Raw genomic sequence first — 14,394 nt, 5'->3', positions numbered from 1 at the left:
CCAAAAAGCCGGGTCAACTGGAGCTGCTTCAGATCCAGAACTGGGAAAGGCCTTGTACTTAATTTCACAGCCTTTCAAACCCTGCTCCTGTGGTGCTACACAGATCACAGACACTTCAAGTGTGTTTAAATAAGCCTACCCTTAGTGAATGTCAGCCTATACAGAACGCTCCCTTTTCATCAATGATGCAACTGGTTTTGAATAAACTTTAAAACACTTGCTTATATGTGTGCATGTAAAACTTCCCATTTTTGTCTTGAGTAGAACTCATCACTGTCAGAAAATGGGCATCTCCTACCTAGATTTACCTTGTAACTCGCATTACTAAACAGGCAGCTACTACAGACAGACTCTACGCTGCTAGACTCTACAGAATCACAGCAACGTTTATTCAGGTTGGAAGAGGACTCCAAGATCACGGACACCAAATTCGGGCAGGTCTCCACCAGGACAGCTGCACCTCGGCTCCAAGCGCCACCTCCAGCGGCCACCCGAGGGTCCCGTCGCCAGCTCGGGCGCTCCCCGCGCTCCCTCGGCCGCCTCAGCCGATCCAGGCGCGCGGGCGGGGCGCGAGCCCCTCCGGGAGCCGCCTCTGGCCCCGCGCGATCCGCCGGCGCGAGACAGGCGGGACGCGCCGTGCGCATGCCCAGCGGCGCAAGAGGGCGGAAGCGGCGCCCTGCGCGCCTGCGCAAGAGGGGATTCCGCCAGGCGCCGCCGTACTTCAACATGGCGACCTAGGCCGGCAGCGCCAGCGTCAACGCGGGCGGGCGAGCGAGCGAGGGAGGCCGTCGCGGCCGCTGTCGCCGTCATGTCCCGGCACAGGAACGTCCGAGGATATAACTACGACGAAGGTAGCGGTTATGGCGAGCAGGCGCTGGTGGCAGAGCTGCGGAGCCCGCCGCAGCTGCCGGTCCCTCCGCGCTCCCCTGGCCCGTGCCCCTGCCACCGGCCGGGCCTCCCGTCCCGGCGGCCGCGGGCAGGAGGGTGTGGCGGGGCTCGCGCGGCGGCAGGGGAGGGCCCGGGGGGCTGTCAGGGGCGGTGGGAGGGGAAAAGCCGCCCCCTCACCTCCCCTCGGCGGGGGTTGGACGGGGCTCCGGGCGAGGCCTCTCCCCGCCCCGTTCCCTGCCCGTTTCCCGCCCGAGTGGGGAGGGTCGGGCGCACGTGGCCGCTCTGCCATCCAGGACCTCCTCCTCCTGCCCTGGAGCTTCCACTCGGAGAGAGCCTTGGCCTTGGTACGTGGTCCAAGCCACAGCTGCATGGCCTTGAGCTGCCCAAATTGACTCCGCTTTTTAGTAGCGGCACTGACTTGATAAAAGCCGCAGTAGGGTTGAATCCATCCATCTTTAGTCTTGAAAAACTTAAAAATTTGTATTCACGGCAAAACTCTAGCAAAGTGTTAATAGATAGGAGTTAACAGCTGTTACTTGAGGAAGAAATGTACTTCCTAAAGATGGAGTTGTGCATTTAGGGAATAATCTCTTTTTCAGGCCCTATCTTATTTTACTTACGCTTCTTGCGTGGAATGACGGAGTTTTTCCATAAGAGCTTGGCTTGTACCTGCAGTACTGCAGCTTGCTTTGTGCCCTGGCCCCATTAACTTACACAAACTGTAAATCCAAGTATTTTCTTTTTCCCTCAAAGCCTTTATTTTTGTTGGCTTGGGTTGTGGAGAAACGGACACACTTCAGTTCATACCAATATTTTAAAGAGCCCTTTGGTAGGAGAGCAGGAATTTTGTTGCTTCACTTTGTCAGGATATTAAAATATGCAAGATATGCTTCAGCCTGCCTCTAGTCTTCTGTTGAGTGAACAAACTATGTGGTTTTTATGTATTACAGTGGTACAAATTGGGTTTTGCACTCTTATATTGGAATTTCTTGGAAGTTGTAAATTGATGTGAGCTGTGCTGGCTGTGTGTTCCCACCTTGCAGTTTCTACTAGTGTAAATTTAACTAATATAGGCAAAATCCTGAACTAGATTGGGAATTTTACTGCTTGATTTTTCATCACTGATTGGTTGAAATGTTGATTTCAGCTGAGTTGCTGGCTTTTGCAAAGTTGAGTGTGCAATCCCTGGAGTTAATTTCACTATTGATACACTCACCAGACTCTTGTAATGAGTTTACTGAGATACACAGTAGCTGTAGCTATTAAGTTGCTTTTTGCTTTTGAAACATGACTGTGAGGTGACGTGTCAGGGCTTTACCCTTGTGCCATATGTTTCTTTTGTAGTCACACAGAATCATTTATGACCCAAATGAAATAAACTTTGTATCTTCTGTATTATAGGCAACATGTTTTGTTTTTTTTTTTAATGCTGCATGTGGTTCTGTAATGCCCACATGTGAGTTGCATTTCTGAGCTAAATATTTACAGTATTTTTTGGTTTCCTTTCATAGGAAGACTTCTGAGGCCTTAGATCTTCTGGTCTTTATTTGACCATGTTCCATTTTTTCCTGTCTCCTTTCGGAGATATTGTGATCATAACCAAATGTGATATTCCATCTGCAAATATCTTGACAATACACCTGGAATGCTTCAGTAGCTTCTACTCTGTTCTCTGTAATTTATGTAATTTTTAAATACTGATTTTTATAGTCAGTGCATGCTGTGGTCTGTCTTTTACAACAATAAATAATAGATGTTACTTGTGAAACTGCCAAGTGCAGTAGTGTCTTTAATAACAGTTAGTTAATATTTCATTATTACTTAATGAAAATTATGCTATTCTTTTGAGATTGGCATAATACTAGGATTCATTTTAGGAGAGAAAGGTGCATAACCTACTCTTTGTATTTCTTGGTGCCTTTTTTTTTTTCCTGAGGAAAGAACATTTTAGTCTTTAAGTAACTGTTTAAGGTACGTGCTTTTTACCTGAAACAATTTTGCATATTCAAAGGGAATTGTGAATTTTTTTTTTTTGCCTTGCTGAACTTTATTTGAAAGGTGGATGGGTGTGAGCATAAAGTAGAGAAGAAAGGTGAGACGTGCATAGGAGTGGAGTAGAAATGCTGATCTGAGTTGTTTGGAGTAGAAATTGTAATTGAACTGCCTGTCTGGGGTGAAGACTGAGAGGTCAAGGAAAAATATCAAGAGAAGTGCCATGGGTAAAAATTCGTAGAATGTAGAAAGTTCGATTTAGTCTGTGAGGGCAAAGGAGATACTGAAGGAGGAGGTGTGAAGTATGGTAGCTCTTGAAAATTTTCAGCCTAATGAATAGACTATTAAATGTTAAATTGTATTATTGTAAGAAAATCGTTACTGGAACGTGGAAGGTTATTTCTCACCTAGGTAAATAAACAGAACCTCACTGTATTTCTGGAATACAGGAAATGCATTATTACATAAAACCTTGTGCAAAATATATGCTTTGGATTATAATATTATTTAGAAATTGTGCAGATTAATCTTGCTGTTTTTGCTTCATAGACTTTGAAGATGATGATGTGTATGGCCAGTCAGTAGAAGATGATTATTGCATTTCTCCTTCAACAGGTTAGTTCAAATAATTGCCAAGTATTGTTCATTGATACCTGTTCTGATATTTATTTCTAAATGAAAACAAATTTTAAAAGCTAGTGACACTTTTGAAAAGTGCCTAGTGGCCATAATCCTGTTACAGTCAGTTGTGTAGTGTTAGGCACTGGACGTTTGAAAGTCCTATTAAACAACTGGCCACATCTTGAGTCCTACAAGTATATGAGCCTAGATGGTTGGAATGTACTTGTTAATGTAAAAATCTGCTCTGTGGGAATGTGTTGATAACCTTGAAACATTTGGTGTCTTTTCCTGTGGTTAGTAGGATCTACCTGGGCTTAACAGTTGTTATTGTGCAGCTGGTAGTTGATGTCTTCTACGCACCTTTGAGTGGGCAGGGAGTCTCATTGTGGGTTGCAGTGCTGGTCCTCTCATGCAAGGTCACGTGGAGCTAACCAGCCTTCCAGCATTTGCAGTGTTGCAAAGTAGGTTTAAAAACAGCAATGGCTGTGTGCTCAGGTAAGGCATAATAGGAGTGGCTCAGCCCAGCTGAATTCAGCCTGGCTGTAGAACCATTAAGTTGTGTTCTCCAGTCAAGTCTCTGGCAAGATTGTCAGTTTAGGGTTTCCCCAGATTTGGTGCCAGTGTTTCTAGAGCTGAGTAGGCCCTGGAAAGAGTACAGCTGGTGTTGACATGAAGCTGTGCTACTGCAGGTAACTGGTTTGGATCTAATCCACTGTGACTGTGATGTAGTGTGTGACCTCTGGCCACAGGAACTTGAGATAATTAAGTCTTTAAAACTCTGGTGTTCTCCTGTGCTGTTGATTTCAGTGATGAAAATGTGCAGTGCATACCTTTTGCTCAAGTATAGACTGATAAATAGCAAAATTAATTCCTGACTGTGCACAGTAATTTTCCTAAGAACTCTATGTGTGGAAGCTTCAATTATAAAATAATCTGATGTAGATTGTAGAACAGTTTTAACAGTTGCTTCAGTTATTGGGATTGAACATGAAGCAGTGTGTATGCTTTTGGGAAACAGTTGCTAGGAGTTGCTACTTCTGGATATACACCTGCTTTCGGTATGGATTTCAGAACTGGGGAGAATATCACTTGGCATAAGGCAATTTGTTTACATTATGCTTTGCACATTTCTGAGAGTGTGCAATGACTGGGGCTCTTGTTCAGTGAGGAGTTTTATCTGTGTATGCTTTAATGTAGCTAAATCAGAGTGAAACCATGCACTTGTTTAAAGTTTTGTGTGAACACACATTTTCACTCATGGGAATGAAATTCCAAGAAAGAAAGGATGTGTTCATCTCCATTAAATTCTTATCAGTAATTTAACAGTCACATTCTATAGTCACATACTTTAAAAGCCGTGCTAATTTCATGCTAACTTTTTAAAATTCAAACTGAAAGCAGTTGAAAATTCAAATTCAAAAATGATGTAAGGTTCTGAAGACATTAAGCCGTAGACTTGTATAGAAAATACTGTTTCTCAAACCTGGAATATAATCTTTCTTGTAATGTTGAACTTTACAGAATTGTTGCATTTCATTCATACAAGGATATTGCCCAGCCTGTAGTTTCACTGTGATGGCAGCTTATTTATATTCTAGCATGCTCTGTGCAGTCCTCAGTTAGCAGCCTTTACACTGTAGTGTCTCACCACCCCCTTGAAACCACTGCAACAGTTCAGCATCCTAAATTATTTTACATTTAGTTATGTTTTGCTTTTAAAGGAGGAAAACAATTTTACTTTTTTTTTTTTTAATACTCTATTTTTTACCTAATGCAGCAGCTCAGTTTATTTACTCCAGACGAGACAAACCAGGCACGTTTGCTGAACCATTAGAAGAAGAATATGGCTGTGAAGGTACTGATGCTGCTGCTGCTGATTGTTTTACACCCACTCCTCAGTTGACTGAAGTTGATAGAGGTAATTATAGACAACAACTATCAGAATAATCTCTTACATGAATTAAAGATTTACTAGAATAGTCTTAAATTAATTACTATTCTAGTAAAGAATAGTCTTAAATTAACGTTTCTTACTTGACTGACATTGTTCACAATTTTGGATTCTTGTTATAAAACAATACCCTTCTGGGAGATATCTTCAGTGGTCATTCTTCAAGTTCATAACTACCTTTTGTGTACTACTTGTAACTTGGTTGCATACATTGAAATGTGTTCTTAGTTTCTTACTAGAAATAATGGGATTTTATATGAAGTGGAGGCATTAGAGCTCAAATCTTGATGCTTGAATATTATAAAGTGAGTATTAGTATTAGAATTTCTTTCTGCTTTGCATTCCAAATTATAGCAATCAGCAGTATTTAAGAGGTTTTCAAAGTCTCTCATTTCCTTGAAAGAGTAGCCAATGTTCTGTACAATCTTTTCTTACCCTTAACCTTTTGAGTTTGTAAGACTTTCGTTTCCATTCAGTCTTGCAGTCATGAACTCAATGTTACAAACTGAGTTCTGAACTGAATGGTTGGGGAAAAATACTTGCTTTTGTTTTTTAAACTTGCTGCCTAATTGCCTAATTACTTGCTGTGTGAAAAAGATTCACAAATCTCTTTCCTAAGTATTAATAGTTAATATAGTTTTTCATGTTTTGGAAATAATCAGTGTTTTTTTAAAATGTTGAAAAGATCAGACTAAAGTGTTTTGAAATTTGGTACTTAAAGAAGTTGCAGAAAATTCAGAACAGTGAATTAGAAAGAATTTTAATTCCATATCAAGTAAATTGGTAGAAGTTAAGCTAATGCTTGGAGATAGGGTAAAATATGATACATTGGGGAATAATGCACATGTTTTTACAGCAGGAAAGCTGTGGAGGGCAATTTGAAAGAATGAGCCAGTATAATGGTACTGGTGATCTAGACAATACAGTCCTCTGGTTTTGCAGAATGCTTTTGACAGACTCACTTAAGACCTGGTATGGGAGCAGGAAGGAAAGTAATATTTTATACTAAAAAAAAGAGGGAAAAGAAACCTCAAAATATCCACTTCTACTGTGAAAACAGCATGGTCTCACAAGACCTATTACGTTTGATACAGTATGTAGTGTTGGCCATTAATACAAAATTATTGGTGTAGCCAGGGTGGCTGCAAAGAGTTTCACAAGGTTGTTCTTGTTGGGTAGTAAACTGGCAACCAGCACATTGTGCAGGGCTCTGCCCACACTTGTTTTGCAGGGCAAATGTCTGGGGAAGAGTCACTTGCTATTTGAATTACAGGTAAAGGGTGCTAATGTAAGTAACCTCACGGAGGTAGGAATTCTGTAGTATTGAATTCCCAAACTTCTTTATAAAGATCTTCCAGGAAGTGTTCAAATAAAAATATGTAGCTGTCTTCCTGTTCTTCAGTTCCTGTTTTCTAAAATCTGAACTGGCAGAAACTGGGATTTCAGGAGGATTTTCTTCTGCTCTTTAGTGTTTGTACGGCTTTCAGTGAGGGGCAACCTGTTGAATTTTCTGTCTTCTGTTGTGCAACAAATATCTTAGTAAAGGCTTAGAGTAGTTGCAGAAATATACTCCAAAGAAAATTTATTTTATCAGCCAAAAAATATCTTACAGTTTTAGAAAAGATTACAGGTAGTTTGAAACCTGGCATGTTGTTCCAGGCTTTCAGTTGTTAAGGCCTGAGGACCCTGGAAATGCTGTTTTACTTTGGGTGTTATTTGTAGCATCTATAAACACTTAAAATGTGCTGTTCAGTGGAATTCTACGTTTACTTACTCTATTGCTTTGGACAATGTTAAGGTGCTTATTTGTATTTCTTATCTGCAGTGAAGATAGTTATTTTACACATCAACATATTTCAGTACTGAGACTTTCTAGATTAATAGTAATATGTTGTTTATTGCAATATCTGAAGAAGGTCAAATATTCTGCAGGGTGTGGGAACAAAGTTTATCAGGGCAGTACATGAGACTGAAATTTTCTAAAGGTTTTAACCCTTAGTGTAACATTTTTCCCTTCTGTGTGCTAATCAGAGGTGTGGTGCTAGGGGTTAGGCCATTGAAGACATATTTTTGGGCAGCTTATAACAGTGATGTGTTTCTTTCAGCTCATCTTAATTCATGCCTTGATCAAATGAGAGAAGTTTTGGCAGAGTCCATACCGGAACAAACAATGGTGCAAGCAGTACTGGATACTAAATTTGATGTACAAAAGGCTTTGGATCTTGTGCTTTCACAAGGCTGTAAGCAAAATGTGAAGACCAAGAATAAGGATGCTGTGATTTTAGCAAAGACTACAAAAGGTATACTTAGATTTAATTGCTTACATTCAAGGTGATTCATTTCTACTACAGTTTAATTTGGGCTTTACAAACTGTGAAGACACTTATCATTGCAATAGTCATTTCTTGGAAAATGAAAGACGACTGACTTACTATATGTGTGTTCTAAAACATTTCAAGGAAAGAGCTTTTTTTTTGAGTCAAAATAACACCTCAGAGTCAGTTTAAATTTGTGACCATCTGCAGTTCATTATAGATTTCTCATTTATAATATATGACTTAACTGAATTAATGTATTTCTTTAAATTTGGAAAGCATCTTTAAATTTTTAGTGATTGTTATTTATTTGGTAAACTGACCCATCCCTAGTATCTCCCTTTTTGGGCAGTGTCTATACAGTAGCTTTCTTATTCTGATTTGTACTTAAATGTCCGTAGTCTTTATTGACATTCTCTGCTGATTCTTAAAGTTCTTTATGTATATCAGTAGATACGTGTGATTTACATGTAGAACATTCCTTACCTTTGGATGACACTTAGTAATTAAATGCCTTTTCATGTTTCTTGATTTTTTTTTTTTTGGTTGTGCTGTCAACTTTTAAAAAATGGGATATTTCATTGTGACTGGACTTCCATCTGAAAATCATTGGCTATTGTAAGGTAAGGAGACTTACGTTGTTGTCCAGAAATGTGTGTTGATGCAGACAGTTTCTCTTGTGCAGTAGACAGTTTTGCTGACAACACCAACAAACCTGGTTTTGGAAACTTGACAGCCAAAAGTGATTCAGCTCTTTGTTCTTTAACTACAAATTTTGAAAAATCCAATATACCTTCCTGTGAAAGGAAAGGATTGAAATCCTCTTCACTTGCTCCGTCATCTGCATTCAGTGATGATTTGTGTAAAGGATCATTTTGTGCACCTCTGAATAAACAGGCAGAGAAGCAACTACCAGAAAGTGCTAATGCAGTAAGTTTGGTTCCTGACAGTCAAGATGTTTACTCTAGCATAGGAAGTAACCCACTGAAGTGCAAGGAAACACAGGACTTGAAATCCTTGCTGATGCAGAATGTGGTTTGTGATTCTCTGAGTCCTGATTTTAATAGTAATGCACATTTTTATAGTCCTCCATGTTTAGCAAGTGCTTTAGGAAACTTGGTTCTTGATAATGAAGTCAGTCATACTATAAATAAAAAGAATGAACTTCTTGAAAATTTATCTTCACTTGAACAAAGTAGAAAGCAAGAAAGCCTCTCTTCAGACATGGCTGCTTTGCCAGTGTTGAGATCTGGAAGTACATCATTGGCTGACTTGCTTCAGGAGCACCAGGAAAGCAGTGCTAGCCACTGTTACTCTTTGGCTGATCTTTACACCCAGTCTACAGCAAATCTCCCTGATAGGAGGTTGGGAGCCTCATCATTATCACAACTAGTAAATCAACCCCAAACTTCAGGTGGGATGCCAGAGCTAACAGAATCTTTGTCTTCTCTAGCCCTTTCTGAAGTTTGTCCAGTAAAGGAGGTTGAGAATTTATCACTCTCAGATTTAATAGCAGAGACTATTGAAATAGATAAAACTCAGCAAAGGATGGACTTGCCCATGCACAATGTAGTTGAATTGAGGCCCTCCCAAGGAACCAACATTGATTTAAGTGTCCTTGTAAAAAATGCAGATGTATCTACAGAGAAAAGTGTGGTAGGACAGTCAAATATCTTTAGTCCCGAAACGAAACTTGTAAAAGAAAAGCAAGGAATATGTTCTGGTTTTGCCAAAACAAACAGAAAACCCAAAAAAGGGCATGGTCTTAAGAGGCAGGATTTGTCCCTTTCATGGATAAAGGCGCTGCGTGCAAGACCTTCAGCTTTTGCTTTAACCTTGTGCCTCCATTATCCTCCCAAAGGGTATAAGCGGTGCGCAGCTGGGATACACAAAACTTTCCTATACAGTAGACAAGTACAAGATGTAAAACCCAAGGAAACTGGTCCTACAATAGCCATAACACCATTTGACTTCAAATCAGCATCTCCTGATGATATAGTGAAAGCTAACCAAAGAAAAGCTTTTACAAGACAGTAGTGAGGGGAAAAAAAAAGGCATCAGTGTTGATATTGAATTGTATTTTAAAAATCAATATAGGACCTATTTATGATCCAGAACTGATTTTTTATTATTATTTTTTAAATTTACATATTACAATTCTTGCTGATAGGTAGAAATTTGTATGTGAACTTTTAAAGTGCTGCACTGAATATCCTAATTTTTGCATAATTTTCACTGACAGTTTAATATTTTTAACTTTTGGAAAGTCTTGAACTCTACTATACAGATATTGCATGTACAAAATTCTGTAAACACCATTAGACTTCTTGAAATATCGCTTTAGGTGTTGAAGATACAGTTCATTGGGACGAACAGTGAATTATTATTTTGTAAAGTAATTTACTTTTGCTATATGGTGTATAGTTTGGGGAGCAGGAACCTCAGTTTATATCACAACTGTTTTATTAAATGTTCTTAAGGTTAGATTTTCTGATAAAGGTATGTTATTAAACTATCAGTCTTATAATGGATGTTTCCAGTCAATGTCATTATTCTATCTTGATACTGATCACACTATTACAACAAAAATGCCTTTAGTTTTTAAAAGCCTCAAGGACCTCAGGTTTTGACAGTTCTGGTTGTGGTAGTACACATGTAGTTTTTGATAGGACCAAATTTGTAGGGGAGCAAGCAATTAAATTGTTGTTGTGCCCCACGACTCCAGTTAGCTATCAGAATGTGATATCCAGCATTTTAAACCAGCAATTTTATAGGTATGTACATGCTGCATGTATTTCATAAGAAGTTTCCCTAGGATTCTGTTTATCCTCAAGCCTTTCAGAGAAGTGCTGAAGTTTCAGTACTTTCAACTGTAGCATGCAAGTCTTTGCTCATTGAAAAAAAAATAAGGCAAAGCCTAAGTGCTGTTTGTGTCTGCCTCTTGTCTTTTTTGATGAAAACTTCCTTCAAAAATGGAAATGCATTCTCTTCTGCTGTTTGTACACATTGCAGTTACTTTGAATCCTTAGATGAAAGATCCAAATCAGAACATTCTGGACTTACTATGGTGCCCTGTTATTCAAATTAGTAGCTGCATGTATGTTTTAACTTTCCTTTTAGTACACATTATGACCTCTAATATGTTCCCAGTGTCATTGCCAGTATTTTAGATTCAGAACAGCAATAAGTTCAATAGAGATACTGCTGCAACTAGAAAAACGTGTGTTTGTGAACTAATGCTAAACTTGGCAGCTAGTATGAAACAGCAGATATGACTTTCATCTAGTTTTAATCCAATTTTTTTGAGCATGTTAGATCAAAAAAAAAGACAAAACCTTTAGGTTTATTCCTGACTTCAGATTGCACTACAATTTTGTTTCTAAATAAAATAAAACAAAATGAAACATGTTCCAATTCTCAGGTACAAATTTAATGGTCTGTATATTTTGCTTGTCTATATATTTGTTTGTCTAGTTGATGCATCTGTCACTTAGGACTAAGAGCAGTGTGATCTTTGACCTTGTGAATGAAATTAATGTTTCTTACTCTAATTAATAAAAGTTTTATATAATGACAGTGCTGCAGTGTTTATGTTCCAGTTGATGTGTTAATTGATTGTAACCCATTTGGAGTTCCTTTAAAGAATTAAATAATACAATCCAGTGTATATACTATGATCTGATAAGTTCATTAGCAGGAGCATAATTGATTTCCTGAGAAGACTTTCTATAGAAGTCTGGTGGATATGGATCATACTACTGATTGTTTTATTCATTAGTCATAATAGCAAATTCTACTGTGTCAAAACTATGAAATGCTTTTCAGTGATCTCTTTCTCTGCAGTTAATCCAAGCTTTAACTTCTCCCTGCTTAAAAATCCAAAGGGTTTTCCTACTGACCAAAGGGTCCTGTTAGCAGAGTTTGTAATTAAAACTCACTTTTCCCAAAATTTTGTGTATTTTTCTAGTAGAGCAATTCTGATTTTTCAACATAAAATATGAGTGCAAAGTATGGCATTGTCATGCCTATTGTATTTGTAGGTGGTTTTGCTTTCCTGTGTTTCAGATACTCCAGAAGACTTCATTAATGTCAGCAGAGATTTCTAATACATGTGGGTCTTTTAAAATTGAATAGCTTTGCTTTCCCATATAAATATTTTATTTTCTCTGACTTCTCTTTTGATTCTGGTCTGTTTTCTCATTCCCCTGGCTGCCCTTATTTGCATAAAACTCCATAGCATTTGTTATCATTTTAGAGCATGAACTGGACATACAACTAAATATAGGTCCTGTGGATACCATTGAAACAAGTAGTAGGGGGCAATGTTTAGTACTAGAAGCTCAGTTTTGGCATAGTTTTCATGCTGATTAAAGCTTGAACAAGTGACTGAAGCCAAAGAGCATCAGCACTGTATGTTTATCATGGATTTTGCTGTGGAATTGTTACCTTAGTAAACAACTTTGGATCTTGTTAGGCAGCTAGATTTTCATATCTAATTACTTTTTAATTGGCATTTGACTCTGGTGTTAGTGGTCATGAAGGAGCAGTATATGCTGTTCAGTGTGTAAACAGTAGGGGAGGGATTTTTCCTCAGTTTGCAATCCTGAATCCTGAAGTGAGCCTTGAATTAATACAGCCCTGCAGGTTAAACATTGGAGAAGGTACCTAAATGGTGGATTAACCTGAATTCCAATTAATTTTCAGCAGAGATTTATTTTCATGCCTAAACAATTTTATAGTTTTGTTTTTCTAAACAAAAAAGTATTGTGTCACTATATTTGCTTTTTAAATTAAACAGATATTTTAATAATTTCCTTAATTATTTCTTTAATTATTTACTGAGAATGAGTTGTATGGTATCAAGGACAGGTTTAATTGTGTTAGAATACTGCATGATATGGTATGTGGTATTTTTGTGTAACAAATGTGTTTGACCTTTGCACTGAAGGGTTTGTGCCTAATGAATGTTAGAATTCTAGTAAACTAAATCTGCCTGTTTTATGCTTGACATGGTAAGCTTATTTTCTCAGTTTATGTATCTAATTCTCCCCCCCCCCCCCCCCCCCATTTTGCAACTACTCTCTATCTTTGGCTAGTATGGGTTAATTGTTACTTGTTTTGGAATTCACATATTAACATTGCAAAATACTTGTCTGTGTTTGCATATAAACAGAAAAAGTTAATAGTAAACTGCATAGATGTACTGCTACTGTGTACTCCTAAGGCATTTAGTACATCAAGTATATTTTGTGCATAATTTTTAAATGGCTGCTGACTATTTTTAATACAAAATTGACTTCTGGATGTTGCTTTATGTATGTAAATAAAATGCATATTGTTAAAGGACTGAGTTAATTACATTTTCTTTTTAACTTATCTGATGGAAATAGAGTTAAATGTTTTGCAATGTTTATATCTATTGTCCAGTTCTTGTTCAGGTTTGCATGGGCATTCTTTGCACAGAAGATTCCTTTGGAGAAAGTAAGGCAAAATTTGGACAGTTCTCAAGATCTTAAATTTCACATGCAGCAAACTGCTTGAATTTCTAGAACTGTTGCACGATAGTATTTCAAAATGTTATTTTTAAGAGACTAATTGGTGCAGGGTGGTAGTCTTTGCAGTCTTGTGTTTTGTCCTATTTCCTTACTGTGCCATTCAGAAAAATTTTTCTGTAATCAACAATTTCGGAAAATCTGCACTTACGCAATCTGGTACAGCAAAAATGAGTATCTGGACAAAAGATTTGTATGAAGATACGATATGGCTTGTCTTTTTAAGAAGCATACGTACTTTATTACAGTGCCATTTTACAAGGGCAATAGTTCATACATGAGGTAGGGTTATACAGACACTCACATCTTTTTCAAATATAAAGTACTCAACTTCTCAAGTTTTTAAAATGTTTTTGTATTAGGTTTCATTATGGATCAATATTTCAAGCAAATATTTCATCCCATTGTAATTCATGTAGTAAAGGTAAACTTCCTAAAGTGCTGAAAGAGGATGGTTCTCCGTTTTTTGGGTTGTTGGTAGTTTTTGGTTTTGTTTTGGTTTTTTCTTTTTTTTTTTTTTTAATAGAATTGAATTTTCATGGTTATCTTATTTTCTTTTTGTTTCATTTTGTTAAAATGCAGACAGCTGATAAACTTAGATTTCATGTTCAATATACTTCATCCAGACTTCTAATTAGAAGATAGGAAATGACAGTAGTCCAAGTTACCGATCTGCACTGGAGAACAATGTGAGGAAACAAAAAGCCAATGCTGATTTTTTTTATTTATTTAATCACAGTCTTGTCTTCCCAGATTGCTGTCTCAATGCTGTTCAATGGGAATGGATCTCTGTTTTAGTATTGCTGCATTATGCAGCAGTTGCTCCTTTGTGTGGTCTATTCAAGTACACTATATTACCAAAAAGTAAAAGCTAAGTGCAATTTGTGATTTTAGATGATTCTTGAGATGAACAATCTGTATGAAGCTGCTCATCAGCTTCTAGTGTCATCATGGAAGTGTTCTTTATCTGGTTTGTGGATTTGTTACATTGTATGCTTAAAAATGGCCCACTAGAAACAATTGTCAGTGACTTCTGAGGTGTGTCAGTAGTTCATTGCTCAAATAATTGATTAGT

The 14,394-nt window shown here is 37.9% G+C and overlaps 1 protein-coding gene across 2 annotated transcripts in view; it reads left to right on the top strand.

The window, feature by feature from the left end:
* The first annotated feature begins 686 nt into the window (after positions 1-686).
* The window catches only part of HBS1L (HBS1 like translational GTPase), a 58,505-nt gene continuing 44,797 nt past the window's right edge, over positions 687-14,394 (top strand). The window contains exons 1-4 of one of the 2 annotated variants that reach the window (XM_041423688.1): positions 687-851; positions 3,430-3,495; positions 5,279-5,419; positions 7,558-7,752. In XM_041423688.1, the coding sequence (XP_041279622.1) occupies positions 809-851; positions 3,430-3,495; positions 5,279-5,419; positions 7,558-7,752 (445 nt within the window). In that variant the 5' untranslated portion in view covers positions 687-808. The remainder of the gene's footprint in view (positions 852-3,429; positions 3,496-5,278; positions 5,420-7,557; positions 7,753-14,394) is intronic. The other variant, XM_041423689.1, reaches the window with a different exon arrangement.

Source organism: Onychostruthus taczanowskii, unplaced genomic scaffold (assembly GCF_017590055.1).
Source record: "Onychostruthus taczanowskii isolate IOZ18803 unplaced genomic scaffold, ASM1759005v1 scaffold8, whole genome shotgun sequence".
Classification (NCBI taxonomy): Eukaryota; Metazoa; Chordata; class Aves; order Passeriformes; family Passeridae; genus Onychostruthus; species Onychostruthus taczanowskii.
Note: the sequence above shows the minus strand (reverse complement) of the source record. Positions and strands in the feature narration are given on the sequence as shown.